The sequence below is a fragment of the Centroberyx gerrardi genome, chromosome 14, assembly GCF_048128805.1.
Source record: "Centroberyx gerrardi isolate f3 chromosome 14, fCenGer3.hap1.cur.20231027, whole genome shotgun sequence".
NCBI lineage: Eukaryota > Metazoa > Chordata > Actinopteri > Beryciformes > Berycidae > Centroberyx > Centroberyx gerrardi.
This window is the reverse complement of record NC_136010.1, coordinates 12,726,685-12,745,657: the sequence shown is the minus strand read 5'-3', so window position 1 is coordinate 12,745,657 and position 18,973 is coordinate 12,726,685. Positions and strand designations below refer to the sequence as shown.

Below are 18,973 nucleotides of genomic sequence, written 5' to 3'. Positions count from 1 at the left end.
GAGAAATGCATGACCTCGCCTCTGATCACCTAAAATCAGTATCTGCAAAACAAAGACAATTTGTTGTGATCAAACTATCTGCTCTTTCTTGGATTAAGTTGAATGTACAGAATCAAAATGGCTGCCGCACTGAATCACCAGTGACTATGCAAGCTTTGTAAACTTCCAACATCAAACTAAGTCTGCTGTGCTATCAAAACACACACACAAAACAAATTTGTCGCTATTGTTCCTTTCTTCACAAATCAAAAGCCGCACTAAAACGAAGACAAAAAAATGTCGTTGAAACAATAGGCCTTAGCTTCCTCTCCTCCACAGTGAAAGGGTGCAGGATTCGTCGGATTTACTCCTCCTCACCCAGTTCAAACGACGTAAACACACAAATTAATTAGCAAATCCCCAAACACACACAGCACACTCAGTTGCCAACAAAACTCCTCAGAATTGGAGCAGATTTTCGCAGGAAGCAGAGGCAGGGAAATACCTATTGGATTGCCTGGTCCCTTGGTCCGCGAGACAGGATGAATGCTTGGCACAGACACAACGGTGGGGGCACCAGACGATTGGTACAGGTTCTTGTGTGTTTCTCGTCTCTCTCCCTCTCTCTCTCTCCCTCTCTCTCTCTCTCTCTCTCTCTGAGCTTGGTGCCAAGAATGGGCAGTGTCTGTGTGCCAGGCAGAATTTCAATGAGGGAGGAAGGAGGTGGTGATGGTGGGCAAAGGGAGGGAGGGGTGGGGAGGCAGAGTTGGCAGAGGAAGTATGCCACACAATGAATGGCACAATGGAAGAATTCCCACAGTTAAAAAGACGCAAACTGATGCAATGGCTCTTAAATGTCGGTCTCCCCAAGTCGTACTCACAAGAGAAAGACAGAGCCTGGGCGTCTGGCAGATTCGAAGGGAGAAGGCTCGCCGTTTCGACAGAGCGCTACGGCGATGTTGGTGTACCAGCTTTCTCATCCTGCCCATTCCCTAAGGAACGCCTGATTTCTACATTAAAGGACGGAGGAAGGGGGAGCCGAGCCTGTTCTGTGCCCACTTGGCATGGCGCCCGCTCTGATGTTCTGTATATCCTCATTACCAAGACACACACGGGCACGCACACATGGTGGGTGCATGTATACAGAAATACACTGCCACGCACGATGCATGCACGCACAAACAAACACACACACACGTAGACACAGCACAATTGCTTGATCTGTACACATGGAAGGAGCTCAGCTAATGGCCACACAGGTCTGGCGAAGTCATATTAGATCCTGACTCTCCAAATGTGAATTATAGGAATGACTTGTTTGCCATCAACTTCACCGTTGTGTTGCAAGATGGAGAACAAGGAGTGCACACAAATGCATACACGAGCATAAGAGCTAGGTAAATATGTTGGGCTCCGTGTTTGATGAAAAGATAATGTGATCCAGATAAGGAGTCGCTATAAGGGGCCCATTGTATTGAGTGTCTAACAATCATTTCAACCACAGATACACACATAGAGGTGGAGCTAAGTGGAAAAAACATGCTGGCAGGCAGGGCACACACTCATTCCACGCTTGTAAATCCCCATCTATTTTTAGAGTGACATTTAAGCATCTCTTTTATCTTTTTGTTAGTTTGACATGACATTACCCATGCCTTTAAAAGCATGGCTGTCTTCACTACAACAGACTGTAAAATAGTGAGAATCGATGACTTTTAAACAGTGAGAATTAATGTTATCAAAAAAAAAGAAAAGAAAAAAGGACTGTAGTAGAATCGTTGGTTAATATACCCTCAAAGTACCCAGGTAGCCCACGGGCCATGTGTTCCTACAGCTCAGATTGATGACTCAAACTGAAGAAAATACGCATCAAATCTTTTTTTTTTCTCCTCTTCCTTTCCTCTCTCCGTCCCCACTCCTTCTACCCACTTACCCAACACTTGTCTATGCTTTTGCTAATCTGCTGATGAGATGTGTGGTTGCCATGGTTTCAAATGTTTCTGATAGCTCCGATGCCTAGCCCAGTCTCTGGGCATGTTGCTGCACGCCCACATGTCGTAGCATTCACTGATGCCACACAGAGCAGGCCATACACACACACACACACACACACACACACACACAACACACGTATGCACACACTTGCACAGAAACATACTAGCACACATTGAGACAGCCACATTTCTGTCTGTTCTTGGGGAAAAGTATGATGCCTCTCATTTACAATAGTTCTGTGTGTGTGTGTGTGTGTGTGTGTGTGTGCATGTGTGTGTGCATGTATATATACGTGCAAGCTTGTATATGTTAGGATGGAACAGCTGCTGCTTCCTGCAAGAGCAGAGACACTTCCTGTTGCCTTGCTGCAGCCGCGGCCGGACAGCCAAGATATCAACCAATCAGCTAAGTTGAGGCTGAATGCAGGAAGTTAGCCTGACTGCCTCCAGGAGAAAAACACAGAAACATTATGAGGCAACATGATAAGTTCATCTGAGGATAAGAGAGGGGCGGAGAAAGAGCTCTTCCACTCCTACCTCTCTGTTTTTCTCTGTATATCTCTCGTTCTCTCTCTCTCTCTCTCTCTCTCTCTCTCTCTCTCTCTCCAGCTCCTTCTCCTTTAACATTTTCTTCTCAATAATGTCGCATGTCGATACACATAAAAGAGGTTTTATCCGAAACGTTCTCTCCTTCGTCTTTTTCATAAATTCATTTGCCACTCGGTGCCAGAGCTGAACAATTCAAAATGGCAACAATAGATTCAGAGGAATTGTGAGTAGTATGTCTATGAATTGTCAAGGGCATGTTGAAAGGGTCTGCCCTTATTCACTGTTTCTTACACACGTGGCACGAAGGCGCCATCTTAACACCAAACCCTTTTTAGTTCAAGCTATTAAAGATAGGCAATCCAGTTATAGGATTTCTAATCGTACATACGATACGCAGATACTTCAGATAATTCAATCAGCATTGAATTTCCCCCTCCAAAACTATGTTAAGCGATCCAATCAGCGTTTGTTTTATTTACATATCCTGTTTTGTCTATCACGGAGTGCAACATTCATATCTTGCTTTTAGTCACATGGCATTCTGGCTTCTGACAAGAGACGTTTAAACCTAGTGCAATAGGCGTAGTAAGCTTGTTATCTTACAGTTAAGGAAGTCACTCAACTATCAGATAGATGCTATTGTTTTTGGACGAGACAACCTTGTAATGACTTATCGACAAATTTATGACCAAGAACAATTAAACACATGCAGTCAGGTTAAACTGCAATTCTCAAAAAAGCTGCTGTGCATTCAGTCCTGTTCTGAGAGACTATTTTTACAGTGCCGTCTGGTAGTTTGACCTGCCTCGGTTTCATTTCTGCTCGAGTTTCCTGTCGAGTGCAAAGTATCAGATACAGTAGTGCGCTAAACACAACGCCTCAAGACAAACAGTGCAGTTGGCACCTTTAAAACCACTGTCACACCTCTAGAATGCAGAAAGATACCGCACACACACACACACACAAACACACACGTATTCCTGTGAAAGAACTGCCGCACAACTGAGTTTTGATAGGGGCAGAAAGTGCAAACAGTGTGTGCAGGGAGCGAGAAACAGAGTAAATATTGCCCTCATATCAACTATCATAACGGCTGTGGATGATAAGAGCCCTGCCAGCGCCTCAGTGGTCCTGTGGGTGTAGCCTCTCACACTGGTTAGCAGCTAAACCTCCACCCCAGAGTTGACCCGAAGACAACAATCAGTTGACCCTCTGAGGTCTAAAAGTAATCGAGAAGGCCTGTCCTGTCCTTCCGCCGGTCTACAGAGACACCTGTTCAGTACAACACACCACAGAACGACTGTTTACCACTCTGTCACAGCCTCCTGTCCTAGAGCAGGGAGGGAGGGGAAGAGAGGGACAGAGAAAGAGACAGAGGGGAGACGGCCGGCGGGGAGTCGAGGAGTCCCCTCTGAGCTCCACAAAAAGTTTCTCCTGTTGTCTTCCGTCGAGCCAAAATGGCGGCGAGCGGAGTGCGGCGTGGCAGCCGACGACGGCAGGCACGTTTTACAGGAGGAAGACCGTGATGAAGGACAGAGGAGAGGGAGGAAGGAGCGTGAGCAGAAGGATTACAGGGCAGTGAAAGAGAAGGGGAGAGGTGTCGCAGGATAAAAAAGAGAAATACCTGGAGCCTGTAGTGTGAGCGGCGGGCTGGGCCGGAGGACTGGAGGAGAAGAGGGCCGTGATGGCGGGAAGAAGGGAAAAGAGAGGAGGGGAGCACACCCTCTGAGAGCTACGCCCCCTTCCCACAATCCCCTCCTACTGGCGTGACTGCGTCTGTCCGTACACAGGGTGACAGAGGGACGTTTGCTCACACACAGCTCTAAAACACACACACACACACACACAGAGAGACGCACACGAGTCACAGTATCAGACACACACACCCACAAAAGCTCCAAAATAGACTCACATTGCTTGCAGTTGCGTACGATCAAAACGCAGACACACACAAACACACACACACACAGAACACGACAAAACACAAACATACATATAATCAATTTGCCAGCCTTTGGATCGCCCTCTGCTCTGCCCTGCTCTCTGTTTGCTTCACTCCGCCTGCCCACTTTGGCATCGCTGCCAAGAGGGAAGGAGAGAAAGAGAGAAGGAGGGGGGGGGGGGGGGGGGGGGGGGTTATAGAGACACAGAAAGAGGAAGGGAGGGACATGGTGTAGCGAGAGGGGGGGGGGGGGGGGCAGAAAGAGGAGGAGTCAGAGAAAAGGAGTTAAGAAAGAGAGTGAGAGAGAGAAAGAAAGAAAAAAGACAGAGAGAAAGAAAGAGAGAGAGAGAGAGAGAGAGGGAGAGAGAGGAGGGAGGACGCACAAATAAACTGGTGTGAGCAGACCGACAGAGAGACAGAGACCAGTGATAAACAGTGGGACAGCAGCTGGGAGCACTCACAGAGTTTGTATGTTAATCATCTAACATCCAAAACACACTACCCCCCCCACCCCACCCCCCCCACCCCCCCCCCCCGTACTGTACTTCTACTGTACCGCGCAAACACACAGATGGCCAGAGAGAGAGAGAGAGAAGCAGATCCCGACATTTCTGCCATATTGTTCCATCTCGCCACATTTTACATGACAATCAATAGAGAGGGGGGAAAAAAAAAGCCCAAACTGGCTTGAGATTTGAACTCTAAACAGACGCCATGTTGTTGTCAAGTTCTCGTCTGACAGAGGAGTCCCCGGAGACTTACTGTCCTCGCACAGTTTCGACATCTTTATTCCGCCTGCTTTTCTCCGTCTTCCCCTCCATCCTTCCCTCAGTTCGTCCTCTCCCTCCATCAGGGATAATATCAGCCCTCCTCGGTGGGAGGGGCTTGGGGGAGTTCAGCTAAATGAATCAATGAGTGGGGAGAGAGAGAGTGTGTGTGTGTGGGGGGGGGGGGGTATTTCAGAGAATGTCACAAATGTTTTTTTCAGCCATTGGCATCTTTCCCAGGTCTCCCTGCGCTTCGCTCACGCCAGGAGGAGAGCTGAACACCGATGCAGATCTTGGATCAGCGAGCAATCCTCCCTAGATAACCTCGATCATTAGGAGGGAAAAACGTAAAACCATCCGTTGGTCCGTCGTTGGCTTCTCTCCTCCACAGCCCGAGCTCTGACCAATCACAGCGGGTTTGGCAGGTATCCCGAGCCACGCTGACCAATCAGAGTTCGCATTTCAAACGTCCTCAACTTCAAAACGCAAGGCGTAATTCTCCCTCGAAACAAAGCGGCAATATTTGTTCCTAATAAAGTGCAAACAAACACTTTTTCCTCCTTCCTTTGAAAATGCACGCAGACCTATTGAGGAAAAAGAACGAAGCATGTATTGTCTTTGGCACGTGAAACAGTTAATTCCTTGTTGCAGCCACGGTAATACCTGAGTCGGTCGAGTCTCCAAATGGACACAAACACACACACACACACACACACACATTTTTGGAGGGTTCTCCCAGTACTCAAACACTCACCGGAGACAAAACAGACCACAATTGTCCGGCTTCTCTGCCAAAACTCCACATGATTCTTTTCTTGAAGAGGGGACAACGGACACACACACACACATACATACACACACACACATATTCATACTGTACACACACACACACACACACATTCTCATACTGTACACACAAGCACACACATACATAAAGTGGTGTGAACAATCCGGTTCTTCCATGGCGGCTCAGATTCAGCCAACGAGTTGGACAGCCCCTCAACCTGACGTCACGTCTCCTTTGTTGTTTATGAATTTATTTCTCTCCTCAGCTGAACTCTCTGAACCCAGCGTCCCCCTCTCCTCCCCTCCCGTCCTGTCCTCCAGCCCTACGCTTACCCCCTGCCAACGAAGGCGGGCAAATACAGTATGGCTTTAACAAGGAATGAGAAAAGAAAGAGAGAGAGAGAGAGAGAGAGAGAGAGAGAGGGTGGGGAGGAGGGGGGTGGTGGGGTTGGGGGTGGGGTGGGGGGGGGGTGGGGGGGCTGCAAAGTTGAAGGCTGAGATGTCTCTCTCCCTTTTTCTTTTCTTCTTTTTCTTCTTCGATCGCTCCCTGTGTCTCTTCCTGCTTGGCTTGTAAAAGTTTCAGCTGCACGGCGGGCCGGCCTCTTTTGGCAGCCGTCCAACTCTTGACTCTCCTCTCCCCTCGCCAGAGAGAGAAGGAGGGGAGGACTAATATAGTCACAGCTAGACTGTACTGAACTGTACAGCTGTAGTAGAGACAGATGTATTCCAAATACACAAGGGCCATTTTTACTAACTAACCCCTGCAGAAAGACAGCAGATATAGGGAATGACTTCAGTGTTGACGCCTAACGAGCAATGCATCATGCAGTGGGTCCGGGTGGTGTTGTGAAATAGAAGCTAATCATGTAAGTGTGACCCACGGCCATTGCAGAGAGTTTCTGAAGCTTGTACAAGGCAGTGTGATAGAGCTGCGATGCTTTATCTGGGTGTGAGAGCTGAATCTGATAAGAGTGTTTTTCACGGCTCACACCCAGGTCACACAAGGACACGCTCACTTTGTTGACGACATGGGAAGTTCAGTTGCTTGTATGTACAAACATTATAAGTACTAGCGCACACACTTTTAAACGACTTAATATTTACAACATTTTAAAACATTTTAAGTGTCTACCGAATAAGCCTTCTGTTCCAGTGCACACATCACACAGACACACACACACACACACTTTGTTACTGATTTACCCTGACCACACCCTGGGTGCACAGCGGTCATAACAGGACACACACTTCTGTCTCAGTCTCTGCACATCTGTGCCTCTGCATAGTCAATGCAAGCGTTTGTGTGTGTGTGTGTGTGTGTGTGTGTCCCAGGATGGATCATATTCAAAGGTGGAATAAGTACCATTTCACTGTCACATAGCACAAAATGACCATATATCTGCAAGGGTTTGATAGAGTTGTTGTTCAAACAAAGACCAGTGTCCGAAATGAACTTTTTGGCTCACCTGCTAAGACCTGACAAAGTGACTCTGGGTACGATTTTACCTGCCAAGAATCATTTTTACTGGACAAAATAATTATATACATTTTTCACAGAAATATGTCACCCTACGTGTTTCCAATGGCATGTTGTGTATAGAATCAGGTAATGTGTGAAACAAGTGCTAATTTTTAATTTAAAACTTGCTCATTTACTTGTACAATGGATCAAGTTTGTAATTGATCATGAAGTGACTTTCCACATGGGAATAATGTTAAAGCTCCCATATTATTATATTATTATCAGTTTTCATGTTTTGTGTTCAGATATACTATGGCTCAGGATAAGAATAAATGTTCTTCATGATGATTTGCAAATAAATGGAGTTTAGCTAAAAGGTTATTTATTGAATGAATTTAAAGGCTAATTCCTCACAGGCAAAACAGTCACAATACTGGCTGGCAACACCAGTTCCTCTAATTCAAATGATATAAAGTTGCTGAGTGGAGGTTTTCCAATTCTGCCTATTTGGAAGCAAATGTTTAGTGAGGGGAGCCAATCAGGACCGAGTCCAGCTGTGATGCGTTGACTGGAGTTAGTCCCAAACTACCTGGGAAAAAAGGATGGATTTTTGAAAATGCAATAACTTTAAATTTAACCAAATTTTAACAATATCTACATTAAACACCTTTGATAATATATGCATATAAATAGAGGAAAATTTGAATTCCTATAATAGGGCCCCTTTAAAGTAATAATCCACAACTTTTTCATAGAAATAAATGTCTGTTTCGCTACTCTATATCGATACCATACAAACATAATTGTATACAATCCATAGTCAGTTCATGAAAGCTTTTACATTTGCTGTTCTAAACACCCGGGACCAGGTAGGCACTTTGTTTGATATCAACAGCAGAAGAACTTGGTAGTTAGCATGAGCAGCGATAGCCACTATGGCTGAATAGACAAAAAACACAGGTACTAAGAGAAACTCAAGCTTCATCAACAGAAAGGAAAAAGAAATAGATTGATCGCTCAGAGGAAGGTAATCGTGCTAAAAAGTAAAGCGACTGTCTCTGAGCCAAAAGTAGAGTGAACATCAGCATTAGCCTTCCAAAGGGGAAAAGTAGTCCAAAATGAGACGGGGCGATGAGGATGCAGATTTTCCTCTATCTCTTTTGGACTAGGTTTCACTATTGTTTATGAGCTGAGGTCTACATTGAGTGTCTTTATTATGTATTATTTATTATGCCTACATTGAGTACGAAACATCAAAGCAATGACTAACGGTATCGGCAAAAGAAGAAGAAAAAACAACAATCTTTTGGATTATCACTTCAAATTTCAACTGACATTAGGAGGGAAAGTTTGCAGAAGTTTAGACACTACCACTTTGTGTAGAGTCAGCATAACAGGCAGCCAATCAGCAGCCTGTTTGACACAGAGACATTGTTTTGCTTTGATTTGATTGGCTCATGGTCAGAGAGCGTGTACAGTGGCAAAGATTGAGAACAGGCAAAAACCGAAACCTGTATAAATCCGAGGAGTTCAAATATTACCAAGCAGTGTGGCGGGTGAAGCTTACCCGCCAAAAACAAATCTTACCAGTATTTGGCTCTTGGCAGGTGGAGGCCTAATCTCCGACCCTGCCGATGACTCAGTGATTACTTTGCCAGGTGCTGAGAGTTTTGGCTTTCAAAATTCACTTTCTGGCTCGTGCTCTATTTTAGAACAAAAACTGCAATTCCTTGTTCGTCAGTAGAGGTCATTAAATGTCATATATTTTTTAATTTCCCTTTCAAACATACCTAGAAATGTGTTTGATAACGTAACTGAACTTGTGCACATAAACACAAAAACCTCATGATACACATGCTCCATGCTTCTATCACTGTTTCTCCAGTCTGTTCATTTTGGGTAAACTTTATTACTGCAGTTTTCCCTCTATAGAAAGATGAGGCTCGCCATCTGGTGGGAACATTGTGTTAATGCAGTTTGTCGAGAGAACAGGGAGATTAGAGGTTACCTAAGGAAGCCTTCCTTAAACATGGGATTATTGTATTGTATTATTATTGTAATGTACATACACACTATATATGTGTGCATATATAGTGCAGCTTCTTGGCAAATGTTCATCACACAATAATCACATTAAGACATTTTCCACTGAGATGAACTCTGCACCACTCATCCAAACAGGTTGCTTTGGTTTTCTTCATCTCCTGCATCTACTTATCTGTAAGTCCTCTCATCCACCTAAATGTAACCTCCACCATCCCACTGAAGGAAACACTAAGCCTAATCCTACTCCCGTGTGACCCAACATGGTGAAGCCAAACAGCAACCATTTAAGGGTTAATAAAGAATTCAGAATTGGGGGATGTACGTCCGATACCCTACTGCCCAGCTGAGCGGTGTATCAAGGAAGATAAGGCAATGGAGACGTGTGTGTGTGTGTGTGTGTGTGTGTGCATGTGTGTGCGTGTGTGTGTGTGTGTGCATACATGTGTGTGGGTGGATTGTTTGTGCAAATGTTTATGCATATGTGCGTGTGTCCGTGCATAACCGTAGCCATGTCTGTGTGCATATTTGCATGCGTATCTGTGCATTTGTGCATCTGTACATGTATTTACATGATCTAATGCATGGCATTGACTTTTCCATGGGCTTTGCTTGGTCTACAGGTGTGGTTGCAGATTGAACCTTAATCTTGTCTGTGACTGGGGTTAGGGCATGGGTTAGAAATGTCTCTCATCCTAATCCTATTATGGCTCCATTGGACAGAGAGGGATTCTGGGTGATGTATGAGGAGTTTTAGATGTGCAAGAAAGAGCAAAGCAAGTCGGCATTATGAGCCTTAAAACTACAGGCTTAAAACCCCCTGAGCTGAAACTGTGGTAGAACTTACCAGAACTTCCCTTCTGATGAAAATAATAAAAAAAACAATATTCATAGTGGAAATCATGACAGCAGAGTGGCAGCTCATGGTGCAGTTTAGTAACTCAAAGGAGTAGAAAGTGACAGGCTGAGTTGACAGCAATAGTCTGGGGCTGATTTGAGAGGGATTGTTAGTGATTTCCTCTCAGCAGTGTCTCTGCAGAGAAAGACGGGGCTAAGTAGAGCCGGATCTGTGAAGGATTGGCTGTAGGGTAACAGTGGTAAAACCAGATTTGGTGTGATGGTGATGTGAACCGTGGTTAACTCCTCTCCATGCCTCTCCAGAAAGACATCCTCCAAGTGTGTTTCCTTCAATATTTTCATTTGACAGATCTGATTTGATCATTTAACGGCATCTTTACTCTATTGTATACACTACCAGTCAAATGTTTGGACTCACGCATTTTTCTATATTTTTACTATTTTTCACAAGACATCAAAACTATGAAATTACACAAATGGAATTATGCATGTGACCAAAAAAGTGTTAAACAAATCAAAACTCTTATATTTTAAATTCTTTAAAGTAGCCGCCCTTTACCTTGATGGAAAGGCAAAGGCTTTGGAAAGAAATTCATACATAGGCATCAACTTCACTATTTATATTTGTCTAAAAAACAAATTTCAAGCATTTAAGCATAAGCCTTTAGGTCAAAATGGCTTTAAGATAATGAAACACAATACATTCAATCAGGTGTGTCCAAATATTTGACAGGTAGTGTAAATGGTTTAATCCTTTATGCACACTAACGTCTCATCACTACTTTTATTTGTTTCCAAACTGATTGCCTCACTTTTGAGGCCGAGTTCAGGTCGGTGTTTGAGTGTGTATGATTGTGTAAGCACGATCCATCCATCTTAGTCCGTGCGTGTGTAGCATCCGTGTGCTTATATGTGTTTACTACTAGTTCACTCCGAGGCAGATGGCTTTGCCAAGAATCCTATTAGTCTCCTCTCTGCATGGGGAATGTCATGGCCCCGGGGTGGACACAGCAAACATCTGAGATCCTGTCTTCCTCCCGGAGACTCCAGTACACATTCGACTCGGCTGTGATTCTGTGTTTGGCTCCTTCCTACAGCGTGAATATCTGTGGCTGCCAGCTATGCCTGCAGTGAAGGTATTGTTAGTGAGGTTTATTGTAGGACCAAGGTTGGCAGATCGGATGGGAACTTGGAGTGCAGAACGGTATTTGTGACGCCCACATAACTGTAAAAGACCTGTAGAGAAGAGATATAGAGAGTGTACAGGAAAACCGAGTTCTGTCTGCAGTAGAGTGAAGTTTTGTCCACTCAAATGCATTTGATGTAAGATTGCTTTAGAAAAGTTTAAGTTTAGAAAAGATTAGCCTCATAAAGGAGTGGACTATAAAATCCCATATTGGTTGAGTTGATGCTTGTTTTATTATTGCAAGTATCATGATTACTGCATTACCTAGCAAACATGTAAAATATTATGTGTCATGTCATATGTGATGTGATATTATGATATACCCAGGAATCATAAACTTGAAGTTATCACTCTATGTTTGTTTTTCTAGTTCCCTAAATACAGACACAAATTGCAACCCTAGACTGTAATCTAAAGGTGTGATTGAGAAAGATATTCTAAAGCCAGTGATATTGAAATACTCCTCGCTCCACCTTTCTGATGACAGTGTATAAAGAGACACTTCTTCTCTTCTGATGAGAGACAGTTTTGCATCATTAGATGGATGCATTGTCAGCAGTGGGTAGTTCCTAATTCCTAATTAGTGAAACTACTTCTTAGTTAATTTGAGTTTATGTGAATCCTGTTGATGTCACATTAATCCTGCCTTTCTCTGTATCTCTTTATTTTCCACTTTCTTGTAGACTGAGTGAGAGATTAATTTCATGAGACATGATCCTGTGTACCTATTATTATCTGACAAAAATGGCAGACCTAATGCCTGTTTCTCTGTTTCTCTATTCTCTCTCTCTCTCTCTCTCTTTGGTTGAGTGCGCAGGGTTTTAGGATACTGTGGCTGGTTTTCAGGTGTTTTTTTAAGTGAGATGTTTTATTAAAGAACACCAAAAGTCAAAGTCTCTCTCTCTCTCTCTCTCTCTCTCTCTCTCTCTCTCTCTCTCTCTCTCGTGCTTATGAGTTACACTCATTCTGTGCCCTATAGAAAACAAAGCAAAAGAAGCCTGAAGATGGCTCTGCACAGATCAATGGAGCTGAGAACAAGCCCCATAAAAACACCACCAAAAAAAGTGAGCAGGCCTCAAGAAAAGAGGACAGCACTCCATCAAAAGGTCAGCCTCCTTCCTCTAAAACCATATACAATATACTGTATCAATATATCATAATCATAAGACATTGAGTTGAATACAGTCAACATGACTGTTTAACATGATTACCGAACCGCATAAAGCAGTGCAGTTTTCCATCTTATCTTTTTACATTGCATTAGCTGGAAAAACAGTAAAGAAAAAGAAAACTAAAAAAGAGAAGAATAAACTGGAGACCTCAGAGAAGGGAGTGAAGAAGAAAACAAAAAGTACACAAAAGGAAAAGAAAGGTAAGACTGTCTCTTATTTGAATCTGACAACCAGAGAGAAAGTTCACGTGTTTGTTATGTGTCATTTCTTATTGTCTGTTTCGGGTGGTGAAGATGATAATGATGATGAAGATGACACACTTTTGAAGAAGACAAAGACAAAATCCTCAAACGAGAGTAATGTTGCCAAAGAGAAGAAGGCCAAAGCCAAAGGTTAGTAAGCAGCTCTAATGATTACTTCCTAGCCAGAGAGTCCTTCTGGACCATTAATGGAAGCAGGAAATTAAATAATAGCTGATGCAACAAACAATCATGCTGCACTGATGATATATGATTACTTCATGCTGACAATTCTGTATACGTCAATACTTACACATTTTTAAAAACATGAATAGAACATGACAATTCAAAACTTTCTAAATTCAAGACATACTGAGGCGTAAATTATTATCATATTTTACATTTTACATGAACTCAGTTCTCACTTAAAGTCAAAATGTCTATGCTTTAGGTAGTTATATCTTGATGAAACAGGTTTAAATGTGTAAATAGTGTAAGTGTCATGTGTCTTGTCCTTTGACTTTTAGCATGGCCCACAGAGCAAACTAAGAATATAAGCAATCCTACTTCTCCTGTGTACTTACACAATCACAATCCATTGTTGAAGCTAAGCTTATTACTTCACAAGCTGACCTAGTAATCCAGGTGCTTGGAAAACAGACCTAGTATCACATGTATATTGCAATCTATTGCTCTACTTTATTTTCTGAAAGTAAATATTTACTTTCAGAAAATAAAAATAACAGCAAAGCTGATCGGTTTAAAAAGAAGCCTCTATGTTCCACATCAATGGCCATAAACCTTAAACTTTATCACTAAAGGTGACAAAGCTGTCAAACTCTGTCCTATTCCATATAATCCCTCAAAACATGCCACCATATCTGATGGATTTTGTAAGCTATATTTTAATATGATATGATAAAATCATATAATATCATGACATAAAATCAGTCACTATTGTGGTATGTTGTTGTTTCTCCTTTTTCAGCAGCAAAGTGTGAAAGTGACCGTGAGAGTGAGTCTGACAACAAACCCAGTAAGAGCAAGAAGTCCAGCCGCACTTCCATCCCTGCTTCCCTCTTCCAGACTGATGGGAAGGACGAGAGCAAAGCTTTCAAGAACAAGGACAAGAGAGAGAGTAAGAAAGGTAAGTTTTGTCTTTGCAGCATTTTAGAAAGACATCAAATCCTTCTGATATAGATATAGAGTTGCTTGTCATCTTCTGTGTACATGATTGTGAAACTGTTCCATGGTATGATATCAACATTATCAAATGATTTAAGTGTCAAGTCCCTTTCCAATTACCTATGTATCCTCTTCTGCATCCTTCTTCCCTGATCCCTCTCCTCCAACTCTCCATTTCTATCTCTCTGCTTCATACTCAGCCAAGTCAGAGGAAAGCGATGCAGACAGCACAGTGAAAAAGAAAAAGAAAAGAAAAGGAAAGAAGGGCAAAAAGGTTGAGTATATGATCTATATTACTGCACTATTGTGGTGACAGGGAGCAGAAGAATGACATTTCCGTTTCTTGTTCTTTTTGCAGGATGAAGAGAGGCCTACCTCACCAGAGATTGAAATTAACAATCTTGAAGAGTTTGTCCTCCAGCCGGCCCCTGAGGGAGTGACAGTGAGGTGTAAAGTAACGAGGGATAAAAGAGGGGTGGACCGAGGCTTCTTCCCTATGTACTTCCTACACTTGGACAATGAGAAAAAGGCGAGGGGAGAGGACCTCTTCAACATTCTCCAATAAGTTATAACAGTGATGTGTAAAGATGTCGCCATTCGTTATGACTGCTAAACTCCTATCTAAGCAAAATGAAAGCAATCCTATCTCTTCTCTCAGGTGTTTCTGCTAGCTGGGAGGAAAAGAAAAAAGAGCACCACCTCTAACTACCTGATCTCCATCGACGCCACAGACCTCAGCAGAGGAGGGGAGCACTTCGTAGGCAAGCTGAGGTACAGAGAGACATGTTCGCACTCGTTTTCCAGACTCAGCCGACTGTCAAAAAACAACAAGGGAAATCACACTGATGTCTTACGTAATCTGTGTTGTTTGCATGTGTGTGTTTATATGCATGTGTGCGTGTCTGTGTACGTGCGTGCGTGCGTGTGTGTGTGTGTGTATTTGTGTGTGTTTTTCAGGTCTAACCTGTTGGGCACCAAGTTCACAGTATTTGACAGCGGTCTGAACCCAGACAGAGCCCTCAGAGACTTGTCCAATGCCAGACAGGAGCTGGCTGCTGTCATATATGTGAGTCAATAATCAACATGTGTACGAGTCTCATCTTGATTGGTTCGATGTTGTTCGGTGATTTTTATTTTTATTTATTCTTGCATGTGTCAGGAAAAAGTTATTTCTGTCAGCACTAATCAATGAAATCTAAATGTCTAAATGTTTTACAGGAGACAAATGTTCTTGGATTGAAAGGCCCTCGGAGGATGACTGTTGTTATTCCTGGGATGGATGAGGACAGCAAGAGAGTCCCCATCCGAGCTCGTAATGTAGGTTCAGACCATTCAAAACACCCTAACTACTAGGAATATATTACTGCTGTTTGATGAAAACGTAGTGACTCTGATTTAGCTGTCTTCCATTCTTGTTAATCAACCCGAAAGTCGAAGTGCCCCTTTACGTTCAGAGCAGCTTTCATTAACCCAGAACCAATAAAACCTAATCAAAACACATTGTATGGTTTAACAAATGCACGGCCTTTGCTGGAAATCCAGTGTTTCTTAATTCCTGAAAAGAAGAGACATGACATTTTCGTCGGTCAGCAGCAGCATGAGCCTATGTAACTCATTGTCCATTACTGGGACAGTAGTGCCCTCCAGAGGCCATACACATGTACAGCATCAGTCCAAAGTAGCTGTCCCATACTGGAAACAGAGGCTTATTGTCAGCGGTCGAGAAGCATATAGAGCTTAAGAGGGTTTAAGGGTCTTTGTCAGTCTCGTGACTTTGTGTTCTGGGGTCATTACATTTCCTAATACAATAGAGTCAGTGTTACATGACTGTTGCATGATGTGCTATTTGCCAGTATTCCTCTAACCAATCTCACCCTTGTCAATATGGGAGGGTGACAGGTGACAAAAATCATTAACTCAGCTCCAGCATTATCTATTTTAAATTTAGGAAGGGGGTTTGTGTATTTTTAAAGACTTTTTTGCTGTGTCTATGTGTACGTGTGTGTGTGTGTGTGTGTGTGTGTGTGTGTGTGTGTGTGTAGGACAACGATGGCCTGCTTATGCGCTACCAGAACAGGCAGATGGAGAACCTCATTGAGCTGCACAACAAGCCGCCGGTGTGGAACGATGACACGGCCTCCTATGCGCTCAATTTCAACGGCCGAGTCACCCAGGCTTCTGTCAAGAACTTCCAGATTGTCCACAGCAAAGACCGTAAGCCTCGACTATAGCCCAACCCTAATTTTAATCAACATCAAACCTTTATATTCACCCCTACAGAATGTCAGTTATATTCAGTCTGATCCACCCTGATATGAATCCAGTATGATGGGAGGTGTGGTCTCTGTTTCCCCAGACAGTTACATCGTGATGCAGTTTGGCCGGGTGGCAGATGACCTGTTTACTCTGGACTACAAGTATCCCATGTGTGCAGTCCAGGCGTTCGCTCTGGCCTTGTCCAGCTTCGATGGCAAACTGGCCTGTGAATGACCACACATCAATTTCCTTGTAACCTGGAAGTACTTCGTCCACTCACAACTACACTAGGGCATTATCAAGGCCGTATTTGTATGTGTTAAAGTGTCAACAAGTGCCGAGTGTGCAGCTCTTCAACATGCAACATTCAGTATGTTTTACACCCCATGAGATGCAATGTAGCAGACACCCTCTGAGCTCGATGGAGACAATTGCAGAGCGGAAGTTTTACCAAAGGGCTCCAAGTTCTAAGTTCATGTTATTGTCAACTGGCAGCAGTGTTAACCTTTCTAAATACTGTGTATAATGTAATCACATAATGGTTGACTGCATGTTTGCTATAGTAAAAATAGCCTTTTTGGATTTTTCATTTTTTTATGGATTATGTTCACTTTCATATTTTCATGAAACCTTAGTGTGCTAGATAATGTGGTAGTCTCACTGAATTTGACAGAAAGTTATGGGTGCAACAGTGTGTGTGTGTGTGTGTGTGTGTGTGTGAGTGTGTGCAGGCCTACACAGTTGATGTCTTTAAGACTCACAATAAGAACATCTCCTTTGACCTCTTACTTTGATTTTTTTTTTACATTTAATTAAATGTTTGCTGTCCTTTTTCATCGTATTTGTATTGTTGTATATCCTCTGTATGGTGTTGTTGGATGTCATTATTTTCTTCATGAGCTAATTTATAGTTGCTTGGTTCACTTACCTATCCCTTACTAAAATAGTGATGTCTTAAGAAATGGAAAAAAAAAATAGCAGTGTAAGACAAAGCCACTATAAGCTCACTGCTGATTATTATTATATTATAGGAACTTAGTAATATAATAAAATTAAAAAAAATAATAATAACAGTGTACCATAAGGTTACTATAAGCTCACTATTGAATACCACAGACACACCGTAACTCCCAATAGGACTAGGAATATTATAGGAACATTGTAGTGATATCATTGGAAATAAAAAATAACAGTGTACTATACGGTACTATAAGCTCACTATTGAATACCACAAACACACTATAGCTCCTTATAGGAATATTATAGGAAATTTGTAGCGATATCATAGGAAATAAAAAATAACGTTACTATAAACACACTGTTGAGTACCAGAGACACACTATAACTCCATAAAGAAATATTATCGTGTTTTTTTCGTTAGGAATGGTGTTTCTGCAGATTGTCTTTGAAACAGAGCAAGCCAACACCAACACCAACACCAACACCACCCCTCCATATCCCTCTGCTCCAAACCAGAGGCTGATGTCATGGGAGGAGTTTGCTTTGGGACCCACAAAACTTTTATTTTTTGTTGCGTGCGCGTGTTTCAACGCCACGCCTCTGTGCGTTTTCCTCCGTGCGTTGATTTCATACCAAACTCATACTTGGCATTCCGCCTTTTTCTGTCAAACACGAAAACTTTCTGAGGAAATATTCACGAGTCGGAAAGCCTTCTGAGATAATTTGCCGTTAAAAAGGAGAGTTTGCCTCCACCAGCAGAGGAGAAAAGCCGTTGTAAGGTGAGTGGGAGCTCTCCGATAGTTCTTTGTTATGTGCAGCAACTTTCATGCAGCAGCTGCTTCGCTTCGTGAGCGCTTGAAGTTTTGGGATATTTGTCATATTTCGCATTTTCCCGGGTCCGCTTTGCTGATTCAGAGCCTCGTGTTTTAGCTAGGCGTCCCTCCGTAATTTAGTTAGCCACCCGAACTGTAATGGCGATGAGTTTTTAGACGTCTCTCGGACTTAGTTTGGACTTTGTTGAGGTATTATTAGCTCGCAAGCTAACCGACTAGCATGTCAACTCGAGCGTTTAGCAACGGCTTGCCTGCGTCTGTAATGTGTCCTCGGAGAGATAGAAAATATAACTTTTCATTAGAGTGTGTAAAGTTTTGGGGCTCACAGATCACAGCAACTATATAGTTTTTATTACAGTTGCGAGGCCCAGCTACATGGAAGTATTTCCCTTGGGATCAAAGACAGATTTTGCCAACTCACAGTTGGCTAGGCGGCTTCCCTCCAGCGAATGTGATTTTCTGTTTTTTCCCCTGCTCTCATACAGGCTTACCAGATGGGATTCATTTCTTGTGATTGTGAAACTCTAAACAACATGTAAGACTGGTCTTACAGGTTCAACAGAAGCCAGAGGAGGAGAAATGACACCTTTTGCTTGGGTCCAATACAGTCTTGACTCATTAACATTAGTTGGTATGAGGCAAGACATTGAGGCTCACATTAATCTTAGTTCATTTGTTATCAAAAGTTTAGAAAGTTCTTTAAAAGTCAACTAATTGGGTCAGGGAAATCTGGAAGTGCTGTGATGAAATCCAGCATGGTTA

The 18,973-nt window shown here is 42.9% G+C and overlaps 2 protein-coding genes across 5 annotated transcripts in view; one reads left to right on the top strand and one right to left on the bottom strand.

Annotated features, from left to right (window-relative positions):
- Window positions 1–2,731, bottom strand: part of LOC139917235 (large ribosomal subunit protein P2-like) — an 87,997-nt gene extending 85,266 nt beyond the window's left edge. For all 4 annotated transcript variants that reach the window (XM_071906322.2, XM_071906325.2, XM_078288527.1 and 1 more), the window contains exon 1: window positions 2,727–2,731. The gene's annotated coding sequence lies outside the window, so the exon portion shown is untranslated. The remainder of the gene's footprint in view (window positions 1–2,726) is intronic.
- An 8,770-nt stretch (window positions 2,732–11,501) lies between these two features.
- tulp1a (TUB like protein 1a) lies at window positions 11,502–17,259 on the top strand. The gene is made up of 11 exons (XM_078288089.1): window positions 11,502–11,516; window positions 12,546–12,672; window positions 13,032–13,130; window positions 13,966–14,124; window positions 14,363–14,436; window positions 14,521–14,691; window positions 14,821–14,933; window positions 15,120–15,228; window positions 15,381–15,479; window positions 16,205–16,376; window positions 16,519–17,259. Exons 1-11 carry the CDS (start codon window positions 11,502–11,504, stop codon window positions 16,650–16,652), a joined length of 1,272 nt encoding a protein of 423 aa, XP_078144215.1. The 3' UTR covers window positions 16,653–17,259.
- The last annotated feature ends 1,714 nt before the right edge of the window (window positions 17,260–18,973 follow it).